The sequence below is a fragment of the Anser anser genome, assembly GCF_964211835.1.
Source record: "Anser anser genome assembly, chromosome: 24".
Classification (NCBI taxonomy): Eukaryota; Metazoa; Chordata; class Aves; order Anseriformes; family Anatidae; genus Anser; species Anser anser.
The window spans coordinates 4,842,075-4,859,119 of NC_139745.1; the positions used below are offsets into that span (position 1 = coordinate 4,842,075).

At 54.8% G+C, this 17,045-nt stretch overlaps 1 protein-coding gene across 2 annotated transcripts in view; it reads left to right on the top strand.

The window, feature by feature from the left end:
* The first annotated feature begins 1,675 nt into the window (after positions 1 to 1,675).
* The window catches only part of EPHA10 (EPH receptor A10), a 41,898-nt gene continuing 26,528 nt past the window's right edge, over positions 1,676 to 17,045 (top strand). For both annotated transcript variants that reach the window (XM_083810319.1, XM_083810320.1), the window contains exons 1-3: positions 1,676 to 1,808; positions 2,965 to 3,029; positions 4,208 to 4,877. In XM_083810319.1, coding sequence (XP_083666445.1) covers positions 1,718 to 1,808; positions 2,965 to 3,029; positions 4,208 to 4,877 — 826 coding nt within the window. In that variant the 5' untranslated portion in view covers positions 1,676 to 1,717. The remainder of the gene's footprint in view (positions 1,809 to 2,964; positions 3,030 to 4,207; positions 4,878 to 17,045) is intronic.

The following is a 17,045-nucleotide window of genomic DNA, read 5'->3' on the forward strand; positions in this document are numbered from 1 at the left end:
ACATTGCCCTTGGGGGTTTGAGCTGGTGCCTAGGTTGCTCGGGATTCCTGATCCCGCAGGGACTTCTGCATATGGTTAAATTTATTCACACGGGTGGTCTCATTGACTTCAGGAAGAGTGTACTTGGAAGCTGGGGCACAAGGCAAATGAACTGCAATCACCATATCTAATTAATCTAATTATGCAACGTGTAAATCTGAGCCTGATTGGCAGCAGGCTTCAATAGGCTACTTGCTCCGGTAAACTTATGCATGTGTGAGGCACTGCAGAACCCAGGCTTTAGTGCCTAACACTTGAAGATGGTTCAGCACAGCGAGTTGGTGCGGATACAAGCCGCTGCTCTTCCTGCAGCGCCGTGTCCCCTGCCAGCTTTCCTGCGGGCATTGTCACCGTGCTCCTGTCTCCAGCAGACCTCGCTGCACCTCTCTTTTCATGCCCAACCCAGCCCTCGGCTCTGGCTGCCTCAGCTGGAGCTTCAATATTTTTATTCCCGACTTGCAGTGTTTTACGTCTGACAGCACATAATCACAGCGCGGGGAACATCCCCCAGGAGTAAGTGTTGCTACATAAGCAGGCTTTGGCGGCGGGTTGTACAGCCATCAGCCGGGAGGCTGACGGGCGGTCAGCCTGTCAACGTTTTGCCAGGACCTGCGCACCTACAGTTAGCAATAACTGAAGCACGCTGAGTTCCTCCCCGCTGCGGGTCCGTGAGCACCCACGGGCTGTCTGCAAGCTGCAGCCCAGTGCCGTGTGTGCAGGACCTGCCCTGCCCAGGGCTGCGCTTTCCTGGTGTTCCTTTCTGGCCACTCTGACTTTTACAGCAGCTGCTGGGCTTGGGGGAGATTGAGATGAAGCTGGAATTGCCTCTCTGATTCCAGCCCAGAGAGGCAGAGCGGAGGCTTGACATGAACGTGGCACTCCCAGGTGCAGGTGAAGGCAGTAGTGAGACCCGTGAGTGTTGGTGCAGAGCCCTGACCTTGTCAGGTGCATTTAGTAAGAGCGTAGACAGGGGTGGTGGGGCCGGGGCAGGAGCAGAGATCAGCACAGAGGGACCTGCTGGACACATTTAACTGCAGGTTGCAGCGGACAGAGGCTGAGAACCCACCCCAGCATGGTGGGGGCAGCACAGGGCCCCTGTTTGTGCCTGGAGTCTGCCCCGCTGCAGGCAGATGCGTTCATGCCAGCTGAGCCTCTCTGCCTTCTCCTGTCCCTGTGGTCATGCAGTGGCCATTGCATGGGGTCGAGCAGGGCAGACCCCCCCCCCCGAAATGGGAACAGGGTGTTAATGGCAGCAGGAGGCAAACCTCATCCAGCGGGGGTGCCTGTAGCCCAGTTAATTAGGGCTGTGACCACAAAACCACCGCATCTCAGCTCCAGCAAGGGCTGCGCGTGCCCCAGCAGCCCTTTGGCTCCCATGAGGGGGCCAACCCCAACCCGTGGCAGGGGGGACAGGCACCCCAAAGCCCCGCCGGGGCACCTCCGGGCCCCCCAGCCCCCCTGGAGCAGCCGCCTTGCCGTCAGTAGGCTTCAGAGTGAACATCGCCTCCCTCCTCCCCTCCCGCCCGCTCTCGCCCCGCCCTTCCTTCCCATTGGCCGGGAGCTCCTCGAGGCCCCTCCCCCTCGTCGGTTGGCCACGGGGATTGGCGGAGAGGGCCCGGGGCGGAGCGCGGCGGCCGGAGCGCGGCGGCGGCGCGGGGCGCACGGAGTCGGCGGCGCCATGGCCAGGGCGCACGGCGGCGGCGGCTTCCCCCGGGCGCTGCCGCTGCTGCTGCTGCTGCCGGTGCTGCCCCGCGCCGCCGCCGAGCAGGGTGAGCCGGGCGGGGGGCGGGCGCGACCCCCGGTACCCCCCCGGTGTCCCCCCGGTCGCGTCCCCGTGCCCTGTACCCCGGTGGCTTGCAGCGCCCGGTGCCGCCGCGGCTCGGTGCCGGGTGCCGGTGGCGCTCCGTGGGTTTCGCTTTGGTGCCGGTGCAGCCCCCGGTGATGAGCGGGGACCCCTCGGGAGCCCTCCGGAGGAACGGGGCTGGGGGGGGGCGCGGGGCACCGCGGGGAGGGTGGAGAGCCGGGTTGGGGTGCGGGAGGCAGCGACCGGAGAGCGGAGAAACGAGGGGTTGGGGAGGCGCTGCAGGGCGCCCGGGGCCGGTGCGCATCTCCCCGGGGCCGGTGCGCATCTCCCCGGGGCCGGTGCGCATCTCCCCGGGGCTCGGGGCGCATCTCCCCGGGGCCGGTGCGCATCTCCCCGGGGCTCGGGGCGCATCTCCCAGAGCCAGTGCGCATCTCCCCGGGGCTCGGGGCGCATCTCCCAGAGCCAGTGCGCATCTCCCCTAGGGCTCGGGGTGCATCTCCCGGAGCCGGTGCGCATCTCCCCGCGGCTCGGGGCGCATCTCCCCAGTGCGCATTGCCTGGGGTCGGTGCGCAGCCGGGCTGTGGTGGTCCCCGCTCTCACGGAGCTCTTGCAGGGGACTGGGGGATGCCACCGAAATCCCCCGAAGTGCAGCCCCTCGCCGCTGGCAGTGCGGGTACCGGGTGGCCCCGCTGGCGGAATGACTGTCGGAGGACACGGGTGGCACCCAGCGTGGTGGAGCTGGGGCAGGGCACAACTTGCCAGGCAGGGACTGATTCTGCTCGCTGCCTGTGGGAAGCTCACGGGACTCTGACTTCAGGGGAAATGCATCTTCATGTCACGCAAAGGATTGGCTGTTCCGTGGAAGAAGACTTATTGAGAAGCTAGGGTGCAGGCTTTCAAGGAAATTTGGGTCTCAAAAGTGCCATCGGTACCTGCTGGGACTGGGCTCCGGGATGACCCTGCTCCAAGCTGGTTGCACATCCCCCGGCCCCGGCTCTGCCCCAGCCCCGCAGCGCCGGTACTGGGCAGCACCTTGTGGCAGGAGCTGCCCACGGGGTGGGATTTTTGCAGGGCGTCACGCGTGGGTGAGCTGGCTTGTTAACGTGTTGTCCTCCCCGCAGTTGTCCTGCTGGACTCGAAGGAATCGCAAGCAGAGCTGGGCTGGACCTCGCACCCATCCAACGGGGTAAGAGCGTGGGGCTGGCGTGGTGGGGCTGGAGAGGGGCTGCCCATGGCTGCTTGGCAGTGGTCGGTGCTTTTTGGGTGAGCACCGGCTTGTGGAGGGGTCCGAGAGCCAGAGGCCAGGTATTGGTTGTGTTAATGGTGCAACGCCTCCCCAGAATGCATCTTAAGTTCTTGAGATAAGTGAATAAACACCAGCCAGTGAAGTCTGTGTGTTGTGGTTTGTGCCCCAGCTTGATTTCTTGGGATCTCGCTGTGTTTGGAAGCACTGGGACAGGGATGGGATCGTCGGGATACTGCATCGCACCAGGGCTGTGTGATCTGCTCCCTTCTGTGCTGCCAGGGATGGTCCCTGGCTGCTTTTGGCAGGGAATGGCAGGAAAGCCAGAGTTGTGTTCCTCGCTGCTTCAGGTTTATTTTCCAGAAAGGAAGCAAAGCTTTTAGGGTGGATGGCAATACATCCTGGAGTCATCTGCGTTCCCCAGCTGTTAGTCTGCAGAAGAAACTCTGTTTTGGGTGCGTTTGGCAATCTGGCATAAATCTACCCCCAGAAAGAATTGCTTTGGGAAGTTGCCAGGTCATCCTTGAGGCTGTGAGGTTTGAATCATCGTTTTGCTAATCAGAATCTCTGCTGGTAACTTTGGGGAAAACCGTTGCGCTTGGCATGCAGAGGATTTGTCCTGTTCCAGCTAAAACTTCGCGTGACAGAAGCTGCTGCTGGTGAAGGTACTTGTCCTTGGGCTGTGGCATGACTGGCCTTGCATGTCCTGGGCCATCGTTGCCTTCTCTGGGTGGCTCAACACCCAGATGAGCTGCTGCTGCATCGTGCTGAGCGATGTGCGTCCCTGGGGACGGAAAATCTCAGGCACGTGTGGGAGATGCTGGCCTCCTGTGGGCTGTTCAGCAGCTGATGTGTCTGCTCTCGTGCTGGCCCTGGGTTCAGAAGGGCTGAGGCTGCTGCCCTCTCCCTGTCTGTGTTGGGTGGTCCCGCAGCACAGCCCCGTGCCCACAGCTCGTGCTGTTGGTGGATCGGGGACTTCAAGTGTCTGTGCTATCATGGCCGGGTAGGTGGAGAGGCTTTTGGTGGTGGTATTTATAGCAATGGCTGTGTTTCTGCTTGGGCGGCTGGTTCTCGCTGACGGCAGCCCCTGGGCTCTCACAGCCTTTGTGCTCTTTCCACAGTGGGAAGAAATCAGCGGGGTGGATGAGAACTACAAGCCGATCCGCACCTACCAGGTCTGCAACGTCATGGAGCCCAACCAGAACAACTGGCTGCAGACGGGCTGGATCGCCAGGCGCGACGGCCAGAGGATCTTCATCGAGCTGAAGTTCACCCTGCGGGACTGCAACAGCATCCCGGGCGTGATGGGCACCTGCAAGGAGACCTTCAATCTGTATTACGTCGAGTCCGACTCCGACCTGGGCCGTAGCATCCACGAGAGCAAGCACACGAAGATCGACACCATCGCTGCGGACGAGAGCTTCACGCAGGGGGACCTGGGTGAGCGTAAGATGAAGCTGAACACGGAGCTGCGGGAGATCGGCCACCTGAGCAAGCAAGGCTTCCACCTGGGCTTCCAGGACGTGGGCGCCTGCGTGGCGCTCGTCTCCGTGCGGGTCTATTACAAGAAGTGCCTCGCCACCCTGCAGAACCTGGCGCTCTTCCCGGACACGGTGGCAGAGACGGCCTTCGCCACGCTGGTGGAAGTTAAGGGCGCTTGCGTGGAGCACGCCCAGGTGGACGTGGATAACCCCCCGCGGATGCACTGCAGCGCCGAGGGAGAGTGGCTGGTCCCCATCGGGAAGTGCGTGTGCGGCCCCGGCTTCGAGGAGAGGGACGGGAGGTGCAGAGGTAACGTGGCCATTCGCATCCTTTTGCAGCCGGTGGCTGTGCTGCGCTCCTCTGCCGGGTGCTGAGCACGGCTTGGAGCGGTGGCTGTGCCCTTGGTCAGTGACGTTGTTCATTTAGCTAATTGGGAGTCTGCCGCTAACAGCCAGAGCTTTGTCTGAAGGTGGCAGCTGGGGACGTGGGGTGTGTTGCTGGTGGCTGGAGCGTGGTGTTGGCCGGGCAGATGTGCCGGCACTCTGAATGCCGTCAGGCATTTCCCCGAGCTTTATTGGTAGCCGTAAAATTACTCGAGCCCGTTAATACCCCCACAGCAGCGCTTTAGACGCAGCGTAATCATTTGGTGGCTTTACAGCTCGCGAGGTCGCCTTTAATGACAGCTGTAAAACCAGATCTAACCCCGGCCTTCACGGGGGTCTCTGTAGTGGACCCGGTGCTGTGAGGGATCGGTCTGGCTTTCCAAGGCAGGCAGGAGCTGGGTGTGATTCTGGCTGTGCGCCCGTGGGATGCGGGGTGTGCGCCCGTGGGGGCGAGGGGTGCGTGCGGGGTGAGGCCTCCTCCTGCTGATGTCCTTCTAAGGAACGCGTGGGGCCGGTACGGAGGGACTGGTGTGACTGGAGCCACTTTGACTGTACTGGTGTGAATATGTTTTGGGTGGAGAAGCCCCCTTTGGTGTCTTGGGTCTGTTGGCTGGGTCTGCGGCCTCTGGAGAGGCGGCTCAGAGCCTGAAGCCTCTAAGCTCTATGGCTGGAGGTAGGTGGAAAGTAGGTAAATATGGCCCAGACAGGTACAGGGTGCTCCGGGTCTGTGGTAGGGGAGCGAGCTTTGCTGGAGGAATCCAGCTTTTACGGAGCTGGGTGAGGCTGTGGATGTGTCAGCGGTGCCGGCTGTGCCCCTTCCCCCTGACCCCGACAAGGCTTTCGCCTGCCCCACTAGTGGCTTTTCACTCAGTGCCCTCCTTTAAAAGACCTTATTAAAACTATCGAATTGAAATCTCGGCATTGTTCATTGCTTCAGTGGCTGCATGGCAGCTCGCCATGCTTTCCCCATCTGTTTGGAGTGGGAATTTACATAGTGAGTCCCAGAAGGCTTTTGCTAATGTTTCAGGTTTCTCTGTGTTGAGTTTAAATAATTCATATTCTCTAAGGAAAAATATTTGAAGTAATTTAATGGACATAATTAAGTTTTTCCCCCCTCTCACAGAAAGCAGGTCATTAGTCACTCTCTGCGGAGCAGCGTCTGATGTCTGGTCAAATATCAGAAAATAGTTTTTAAGAGTTGAAAGTTTTTATGTGTGTGTGTATGTGTCTTTATTTTTTTTTTTAAGCTCTGCATTAGCACAGCACTAAGTGAGTAACTTGAAAAGATTCCTGATGAAAGCATCCCGGGCTGCAGAAATTCCCCAACAAGGACAGAAGCCCTTGAGCTGGAGGTGGATAAATGCAGTGGGTGTTGGAGGATGCTCGAGCAATCGGGCGACGCGCAGCAGGGCTGGCTCTTCCGCCGTGGTCCGTAAGAGGGCTGTGCTGGGAGTGAGCCCGATGCATCCTCTTGTGGTCTCTGCTGTGATTCTTGCAGCCCAAGAGCATGGTGCAGCTCACCGGGTCTGAATTCAAAGGAAATGGGATGGCAGGAGTGAATGAGGAGTCACCTCCAGGGCAGGTGCCTCTGCTCCAGGAGCACGGGTGTGCACTGATGATCTCTGTAAGGACAGGGTGCTGCCACGAGTCTGTGCAGGTCGTGTTAACGGGGTAAATTCCACTCTGGGGGCCTTTGGCCAGTTTGAATCCCCACCAAACTGGTCAATGGGGCTGAGGCATGCTGCTACAGGAGCCGTTGGTGTAACGAGGGTGATGGGGATGAACGCTGGTGAGAGGAAGGGTCACAGGCAGGGCTGGGCTGGGTTTGAGCTTTGTGGCAGAAGCAGAGCATAAAGAGGAGGCCGGGGAAGTGCAGGGCTTCTGTGTGAGGAAGCATTAGCTTTATTTCCTGCTGAACTCGGGAATCCGCATTTGAATGAAATCCCAAAGCTCCTTGTACTGGTGATTTAGGTGCTGAAATCATCCTGCTGCCGAGAGAACATTTGTATCCTCACACTGAAATTAGGGGAGATGAAAAAAGACTAATAGGATTTATGGCAGTGCTAATTACTGCTGCAATAAAGCCAAGCCTTTTTACTGTCCATCTTCCTATATAACACCATTTCTCTGAAGAAATCCCGGAGTACCTGACAGGCTTTCCTGGGTTTGCACATTTCTGATGAATCATTTCGGTGATCATTGAAATGCAGCCGTCTCTAGGGTGGAAGCGAGCAGCTTTAGCATCTGTTTAACATCTACGCTCAAATAAGAGGAGAGGTTCTGTCACTGTAAATACATTTAAACTGCTTTTCTTGTCTAATATATATCTATAGCCAGCTGCTGGCCTGTGCTCACTCTGATCTTAAACCCTATTTCCAGCAGATGCGTGGTGGGCAGGTGGAAAGTCCCGTTGCACTGTGGATGATCATCTGTCCATCCTTATTTCGTTTGCAGTTGGCTTCTCGGCGTTGATGTCTTTTACCCTTAATTTTGCCAGGCATGATCCGTGGCCCCTTCATGCCATTTGCGTTGCAGGGTATTGCAATAGCTTCTGTAAATGAAACCGTGATGCGGAGGATCTGCCTGGTGTTTGCTGTGAAGTTGTCTTTTGTGCTTCATCTCTTCCACCCGATCCCTTGTAATATCTGCAAGGAGAATTTCAACAAAGCCCAAGGTTAATATTTACCAGCCAGTTTTGTTGCAAATGAGACAACCTCAACCAGACGTTGAATTAATATGATGGAGACCGGTTTCCAAAAATAGCTGTCAGCCACTCTTCTTTGACAGAGATGTAAATTTGGGCTGTAGTTAGGTCTCCTCAATTTATTTCCCTCCGCTTTTGACGGGAGCGGTGGGAGCTGGCGCTGTGCTGCCAGGGCAGCCTGTGCCGGTGTCTCAGCCCGTAGCGGGCTGCATCCCTTCTGTGCAGGGATGATCTTACTGAAGCCAATTTTAGGGAGAAAATAGTTGCTAGTGCTTTGCTGGGATTTTTAAAATGCGGTTTCAAGTGATTTTGGTGTGGGTAGGAGGGGCAGGTTTGGTGCCTCCGGCGCAGCTTGCGATGCTTCCCCAGCATTCCGGGACCATCCTTGGTTTGTTCATCCCTGGTGCGAGTGTGTGAAGGATTTTGGGGCTTTGCAAGGTGAGCAGCTGGCACTTCTGGTCTTGAAACAGAGGGATGAGGTGGAAGGCACAGGGGGGCAGTTAGAAGAAAGCAGCCTTTGCTCGTGGTGATAGGAAATGTAACGCACGCTGGATGCTGCGTGGCAGGCACTGAGCAGCTGCAGTGAGCTTGGGGCGGTTCATCAGAAAGTGCCTGAAAAGATCCCAGGGAGCATCGCCGGGCAGAGCAGTGCCTCTGCCCCACGACCAGATCCGTCCTCTTCGAAATTGGCTAGGGCAGGACGTTTTTCTGCAAAACCCAAGATTACAGTAAAAGTCCTTGATTTGTGTTTTCCAAAGGGATGCACTAAAATAGGGCAAGTGTTTGCTTTTTTAAAAGAGAAGTCTTTCCGCTTGGGTCCCCTTGGACCTCCCCTTCGACTCCTTGCCTTTGCGCTGCTGAGCATCACAGGCTGAAGGTGGAGAGAGCGATGGCTCTGAGGTGGGAGCCGTTTGCTTTACAGAGGTCTCCTGAGACGTCCGTGAAGAGCCTTTGATACCCGGCTGCTTGTGCTGGACGGAGGCACTTGTCTCGCCCTTCTTTGGGAGCGGGGAATGAAATTGTGCAGTCCTTGTGTCCGCTGTGAGGTGGGGATGCAGAAGGAGGCAGCACCGAAGGCAGGAGCTGGGGCTGTGTCAGCAGAGGAGCTGTGCCTGCAGCCCCAGGACCGTGCCATGGCTCTGGGAGCTGCTGTGCCTTGGGGGCTGCTCCTGCTTGGGGAGCAGCCCTGCCTCGGCTGCCACCCTGCTGCTGGGCTCACTTGGTGCCTCCCAGACACATGTGTTCCTTATACTGATGAAATGCAGACATCAATTTAAAATAAAAAAAAAAGAAAACACCGATGACCCGGCCCTGAGAGCTACAGCTACCATCTTTCTCGTGATGACAGTGCTGCGAGCAAGGCTGGTGTCCTTGCAGGTCTCGGGGACTGTGTGCTCACCTTGCACGTTGCCTCGCACGTCGGCAACCCTGCTGCGTGGGGCTGGCGGTCAGCGATGCGATGCTCCTGCTGCAGGTGCCTGGGGAGAGCCTCGGGCTGGAATTGCAGAGCGTTGAGTGCATTAAACCAACTGCGAGTCCTTCGTGTTACTCCAGAAATCGGCCATGTGAATTTGTCTGGTGGCAGAGGATGATGACGGAAATCATCTGAAGATGTATGAGCTGGAGACTTTCTGAGCAGGGGTTGTCTGCTTCGGGAAGTTGTTTTTGGAAAGCGAGAGCTCTGCTGATAAATAAATGCTAGCTGAAAGTACTACAGGCACTCAAATGCCAAATAGGAACCAAAAATGACCCCTCCAGTGGTAGGAACAGAAGCAGCACACATGTAGGCTGTTGGGATGAAGGGAGACTATGCTGGCTACAGCTGGGGGGAACCTCTTTGTCTTCCCTCATGTACTCTTTCCCCCAAAGTATTGCCTTGCTGGGGAAGTTGGGGTGTCAGTGCCTCCTTCTTCCTGGCTGAACATGCGGACGTTTGGTGTTCTGCGTCCCCAGAGAGGTGCAGGGCTCACAGGTCCCTATGAGCCGTGAGTCCTTCAGGGCATGTGGTCGATGATGCGGCCCTACTCTCGCATCTTTTTATGCACTTACTGGTGTAAAAAGGCATCCAGGCTCTGGCACAGCACAGCACGTAAAGTGCGTGTGTCTTCCTCCGTTGTGTGTGTCCCATCAAAACGTTGTGTCTCTATAGTGTCTTCAGTTGGGAAATAAATGGTTTGATTGAGAATTAAAGAGATTTAGGATAAAATATTGCAATATTCTGCCATTTAGTACAAAGATACCTCCTGAAGCCTGAGGTCTGCTTTTCCATTTAAGTACAAAAAAAGATGGATCCAAATGCACAGCGCTTGGGGCTCTTGATTTGTTTCATCTTTTATACATTAGCTTACAAACCTGCATGTGCTCCTGGAGTTTATTTTATCCTCTGACTGATGCCAGGGTATTATGCATAATAAATTTCTTTTTTCTCCCGGGACTCCGCACCGAGCACTAGGCTTTGCTTCCATCCTGCACAGCCATGGTCTGCTCGCGGGACGGAGCTGAAGCTCAGATTTAGCGGTGCTCATCGGGGCTGGAGCTGGGTGCACCGTGGCCGTGCTGGTGGAAATGGATGTGAAACGAGGGCAGCGCATCAAGAGGGGGCTGAGGGAGTAAATCTGCTGCTGAAGGAGGAGTTAGGGAGGAAATTTATACTTCGGTTTCCTCCCTGAATTATGGTTTGGCTTTCACCTTCTGGGTCTTGGGTTGTAGCAGAGCACGGTTGGAGCAAAGTGACCATTTGTAAGGTGTGGAGAGCGTGGTGCTGAATGAGTTTGGAATATCCGCCTCCCTGCAGCCATTAGCAGCCTCCGGGGAAGCTGTGATGCCTTATGGTAGACGCCGCTTTCCATCAGTTGTGCAGATGAAACGCCCATGTAAAATATGCTTTCTCTTTTTGGAGTAATGATCAAGCTTGGAGATATTTATTATTCTGGATTGCATGTTATATTGCTGTATTATAGTGTGTCTGAAATAATTATGGCTATGGAAATTGTGGCAGAGCCAGACACAAATTACTCTATGACACTTAATTTTAGAGCAAACTACTCAGAAAATTACAAGCATCACAATTCGTTTGCGGAATTCTTGTCAGGCTTAAGGTTATAGATACCTGGCTGCTGAACGGACACCCACTATTCGGTTGAAATACAGAGGGAAACCCGTCTTGCCCACGGCGAAGGGAGCTGTGCATGGACTAAAGCCCTTGGCAGGAGCGGGGTGCGTTGGGCACGCGGGTCAGCCAGCCCTCGGCACGGGAGTAATTTGGGAGGTGCATCAGGGAACTGGGAAAGACAACAGTAAATTGCACTTGGCTCAGTGGATGTGCCTGCCTTAGCGTGTCCTTGAGGAAAATTCCTGCATAAATAGCAATGAGTTTCTCTTCAGTGCTGCTGTGGCACTGAATTCAAGCGAGTGTATTCTTGGTGCTGAATGAATTTTGATATTTCAGGCCTGCCTTGCTAAATATACTCGGGTATTTAATTTTCCTCTAGACTAAATCACTGAATTTAATTTCAGCTATTAAGAGCTCATTGTTGGAGACGCACAAAGATCTAGCCTCTGGACGTAGGTTTTCATTTCAGTACTTCTCAAATTATTTAACAAGAGCTAAAATTATAGAGTAGTGTTGTCCTAAAGGTTTCAGGGATGCTGGAAATGTGTTGGACTGAAGGCTGCTGAGCAGTATTATTGAAAAACGGTTATTAAAGAAAAAATCAGCACAAAAACTGCCTTTGAATTCTCTTTAGGCTGGCACAGCCTGGAATACCCATCCTGGTAGGTAAGGCACCAAGATGAGAGGAGCGGGGACCTGATCCGGTGCTCGTATCGATCTCTCCCTCCCGCTGACTTTGTCCCTCCTGCACAGGCACGGAGATTGGACAAGATTTCTTTCCCTTCCTCACAGTGGGGCTCTGTAACCGTATCGCTCGCCGCCTGCACAGTATTGATTACAGTTTTTGCAATAAGACGAGGCAGGATTGCAAACCCAGCATGTACGGGGAAGGCGGGAGCCTCTCTATTACCCGAGGCCGTGTGTTGACAAGGCTTTCAGCAGCTCAATATACCGCTGGAACTTTACCCCGGCGCTGTGTTTTGCACAAGGTGCCCTGTCTGCTTTGCGGCGACTTGTCCTTGTCTGCGTGCGCTCCTTGACAGCCGTCCTTCCAGGGCATCGGCACGGATGCTGAGCTTTTTGTTGAAGGGGGGGGGGGAAAAAAGCAATTGTGAAGCAATCGGAGAACGATGCTCGCTGCAGCGCTCAGGGAAACAAGGTCTCTGAGATGGGAAAGGCTCCGAAGTCTGTGTCTGGGGTTTAATTTAATTACATGCTGTATGAAGGGAATGTTTGTTTGTTTGTTTGTTTGAAGCCTGCTGCTTGATAATTGCATTAGCTGCACCCTCATCCTTGTGTTTTGCGAAACGCTGAATAACAGCACTCTCTTCTCCACGCTGTTAGTGATTTTATGGAGTTCAGCGCTGCATCTTCTTGGTTATCTCATCCAAGCTGAGCCACCCTGCTCTGCTAGGGCCCAGCTCCCATCTTTTGGCTTTTAGGGTCCCTTGGGTTGAGCAGATTTGCTGCCAGAGCTTACGGCAGCCGCTGTCTCCCTAGGGTGACGGTGGGCAGGGTGCAGGCTGGCATCATCTCGCATCTTGCGCCCGCCCTGGCTGCACACCCAGCTGCCGGATCACCTCATAAAGAAAGCGCGAGAAATGATGTGCTCACCTGAGCAGAAAAAACAGCTCAGCGGAGGCTGAGCGCTCGGGCTGCTGCCTGACTTTCCTTCGCCCTCCCGGAGAAGGTTCCCGGTGTCAATTCCTTGGTACTGAGAGCCCAAGGGGTGTTTCGTGGCTGCTTCCTTCCCTGCCAAAAGTTTGCAAAAGCAGTGTGGAGACCCAAAAGTCAGCCCTAGGGACGAGAACTGCTGTTGAGGCTGCTGAGATGTGGACAACTGCCTGCATGGCCAAATCCTGCTGCTGGTGGGGTGGGACGGGTGGGCACAGACCACGTGGGTGCTGCTGGGGGTTGTTGGGGCAGCTCGGTCAGCAGCGAGGGTCTGGTGGGTGCATGGGGGCACCCAGCCCCTCTGCTCCAGCCCCAGGAGGGACAAGCAGGTGCTGTGGACCCCCGTGCAGAAGCTTTTGGGTCTCCAGAAGGAGCCCACCTCATCCCCAGCTTGCGAGCTTGCTGGCAGCAGAAGCACCCAGAGGTTCCCCTGGGTGCTGAGCCCCAGGGTGCTTGGAGGACGCGGGCATCTTCGCACAAAGCCTCTCCCTGTCGCTCCTGCTGTGCTGACATGAAGCGCATCTCCGTCGATGCGTCGATGAAATGTTTGGAACATAACAACCAGTGACTTGCTCGGCTTGATAATGGAATTAAGACGGATGGGGGCTGGATGTGCCAGCCTGGTCCGGGGGGGGTCAGCCTGGCAATAGCTCCTGTGAGAGAAGGCAGTGAGGACAGCTTCATATTTTATATGACTGGTGATAACAGAAAGTGAGTCTGTAGAGGCAGGAGGGATTGATACGGATGCAGGCTCAGCGTGTGCCGTTTGCTGGCAACCTGCGTCAGGAGCAGAGGGTGCTCCTTGGTGCTCGGGAAGGGCTCGTGCGTACCTTAATATGTGTTAATCACAGGGACGGGCACATTTCTTCTTGGTCCTCCTGGAAATAATGTCTGTGTGCACCATCTGCACAGAGATCTGCGTTTCCACAGCAAGAGGAGTGGATTTTTTTTAGCTTTTGCCCTCACTGCGGTGCAGAGCTGCTCTGCTGGGGTGTCCTCGTGTTTCAGCCCTGCTCGAGCTGGGGAAGCGATTCTGGGTGTGCTGTTAATGTTTCTCATGGGACAGGGTTTGTAAAACCTCAACACAGTGTCGTAAGGAAAACCTCTGGGAAAAGCAAGCCCTGAGGGCTGAAAAGATTGTGGTGAAGGTATGAGGGGAGGTGAGAACACAGAGGGGCTGGGAGGAGATCCTCCAGAGCCTGTCTCCTTGTGATCTTCTTTGCAAGGACTGCCAGGGTTGGAAAGGAAATCCTAGAAAAAGCAGTGACAGAGCTGTGCTGGCAGGAGGACTGGAGACCCTTATAAGTATCACACAGACTTTTGTATTATATTTTTTTCCCTTCCTATTTTGATGGTTGCAATCGGAGGTTTAACCGCTGCCAGATGCAAACCAAACGGCTCAGGAAGGGAAGGTCTTCTGAGCCGGTTGCTCCCTGGGGGGAACCCTTGGATTTTTTGGGGTGCCTCGACCTCTCCACGTCATGCAGCCCTCAGGACGTGCTGCACCCCTGTGTTGAGGCCAACCGCACTGCTGTGGGATGGAGGAGCCCTGGGAGGTGCGTGCCAGTGCTGCTGAGCAGCAAATATATGATGGGGATGCAGCTGTCCTTCCCGTGGGAGCCACTGGTGTTTGGTGCAAGACCCAAAAAGCCTCAGAAGATGCTGAGCAGGTGTTGGAGGGTGCTGGGGATGTGGGGTCCTGATGCTGCGCTCCTCAGCCCCAGCTGCTCTCTTACCTGGCTGCTGCCCTTCCTCATCCACTGCCTCCTGGATGCGTATTCCAGCAGAGGAAATTAACACGCATTAAAAGTGGATGAACTTTGTCAAATACAATTTCTTGACAAAAAAAAAAAATGGAAAGGAATTGATTTTGGAAGACAACCGAGTTGTAGTGTTAATTATAAATGACTGTATAGGCGTTTTTGGGTGAAACTGCAGGCGTTATTGATTCCTGCTGGCAAGCACGCGGCTCTTCCGCTATCTGCAGGAATTCAGCAACACGAGAAAGTTCAATAGTGCTAACTCGGGCAGTGCCCTCCCTGTTTTTCCTTTGTTCTCAGATATCTGCAAGGTTTGTGGGTCAACAAGCTGGCTCGAGACAGCCTGGGTAGAAAAGCAAAGAGGCAGAGCTCATCAGAAGCATTCAGATTGAATGCTGAGAGGGCAAAACCAAGCTGCCAAAGTCTGACGTGAGGAGATGGTGTCAAGCAGCACGTGGCCATGAGCGTGGCCACGAGGGTGAGCTCCTCCTGCTGCCAAGGCGCTTCGTGCAGGGCAGCAGGAAACCATCCTGCAGGGCTGGGAGCATGTCCCGGAGCTGCTGTGTTAATGCGGTTAGGAGAAAAGCAATCGTCCTCTGGCTGCTGGTAAAGCCTCCTTCTGGACTTGGTGCATCCAAAGCTTTCCAAGAGCAAAAGAGGGGAGGAGAGGGGAGACAAACCCGGCGAGCGTTTCGTTGTGCTCCCAAGTTCCATTACAGTGTTTGTGGTTGAAGCTCTCGGAGCTGAGATGAAGCGTACTACTGAGCAGCTTTCCGCTCGGCAGAAAATGCAGTAGGTGCTTTTAACTTTGGGTAAAAACTAAAGCTTGCGATTCAAAGGGAAGCTTTCATATGATCTGGCATAGCACAGCGTGGCTGGGAAGGCGAAGACGTAAACACACGCCTGCACACACATGCACACACATTTTTCCAGCGATGGAGGCAGGCGGGAAGTGTTTGATAGGTTTTGTCTGATTTTTGTATTGACATTAACACAAAGTTGTCTGGGTTAAGTAGCTTTATTCCTAAATCCATGATACGATGCAATTTCCACCTAGTATTTAATCTTCCATCTATGCTCATTCTCTCAATATTTTATGCTAAGCTTCAGTATTTGCTTAAGTCTTGGCCCCTTCCTCTCTGCAAAATGATGAACGCTTTTTAATTAGAAGCCTGATAAGCTGCAGGAAATAGATTTTTGGTTTCTCTGGGCCCTGCTGACTTGTCTGGGGCGGTGTCAGTGACTGTCTCCTTACTGGCATTTGTCTGTTAAAGCCCGCTGCCTAGCTCACAAAACATTTTGCAGCCGATGCTTCTCCATTACGCGGAGCGGCCAGACACTCGTGCGAGCCTGGGGAAGGACGGACGGATGAACAGAAGTGACAGACGGACGTGACGGACGTCTGCAGCGAAGTCGTGTCGGAGGAGACGTGGGGGATGAGTGTGCCAGGACCGAGCTGGGGAGCGTCTGCTCTGCCTTCCTCTGGGGAGGCTCACCCAGGTCTCTGCTTGTTTAGAGGATTCCTTTTCCTAGAGGCCACTTGCTGCCAACTCAGTCAAGACAGAGGCATGCTGCTCGCTGCTGCTCTCCATCAGGTTGCACAGGGCAGCCGTGGCGCTTCGGGATGCTCTCTGACAGCAGCTTTGCCTTGAGCTTATCTGCTCCACGGGGTGCAGCTTGCGGGAGCCGTGCCTGCACGGTAGGCTGCTGGGGTAGGACCCCAGTCCTTTGTTCTCCCTTGGTTAAAAACCTTTTATTTTTCTCTGTGTGTATAAACCAACATTTGCAAAGGAAGACTGTGAATCCTGAAGGGTCAGCTTCTCTCTTTGGCTGTGAACAGCTGAAACTCCAGAGACCTGAGCCCCGTTCTCACTCCTGTTTTTCTTTGACTCTGTGCAAATCGTGCAGTTGTCCTGCCACAGCTTCCCTGCTCGAGTGTGGTCAGTGTTCCTGTACTTCATAAAGAAAACAAAGGTTAAATTAATTGCTGGAGGTAGTCAACTGTTGCAATGATGGGTTTCATAAGTGCACCTAATAACAGGCTACTGGCCAGCTGGTAAATACAGCTGGGGTGATTAATAACTTCATTTCACTGCTGCATGCGAAATCTTGGCCATGCTTCACTTGAACAGAAACTGCAATCAAGTCCGCAGCTTGCAGAGCTGCAGTCAGTTGTCCTGCTTGATGCACTTAGTGAGTCGCTTTTAATCACTGCTCATCAATTAACAAGATAAAGCTGCTCAAACTCCAATGCCTCTCTGCCGATAAATAAGGATTTCAGCCAGGGATCTCTCTTGCTATTTTTAAAGGCGAAATTTCTACGCTCAGCTTGCTGCAGCTTAGAAAATGCCGAGGTCCTCGGTGGTGGGGGTGCCTCACCCGTCCCTTGGGGCTGTGAGTCAGGGTCCAGGCTGCAGAGGGAGGTTTTGCCTGGGAGTCACTGCTGGGGAACTCGAGCGGGCAGGCTTCGTGGTGCTGCGGGGTGGATTTGCCTGAGTGCTGCTGGGGAGGGGGAATTAAAGCTGTCCCGTGACAGCTGACTAGGAAACCATGTCTTCGTCATGCCTCTCTGCGACCCTAACTGCCCCTGCTCTCCCTGTGTCCACGATTGTGCATGGGAGAGGATGCTGCTTTTGGCTTTTGATAGAGTCATCCGCTCGTGTCCGGGAGCTGCAGCAGATGCGTCTGCAAGAGAAACCCTTCCCGGGGGTGCGACGTGCCAGCTTACCTGCCAGCCTGCAGCCCGAATCCACGCTGCTTGCGCTGCTGCTGGCTGGGCTGTGTGTGCGTGCAGTGTGGGAGCAAGGAGGGAGTGTGGTGCTCTTGGTGAAACGAATCAGGAAT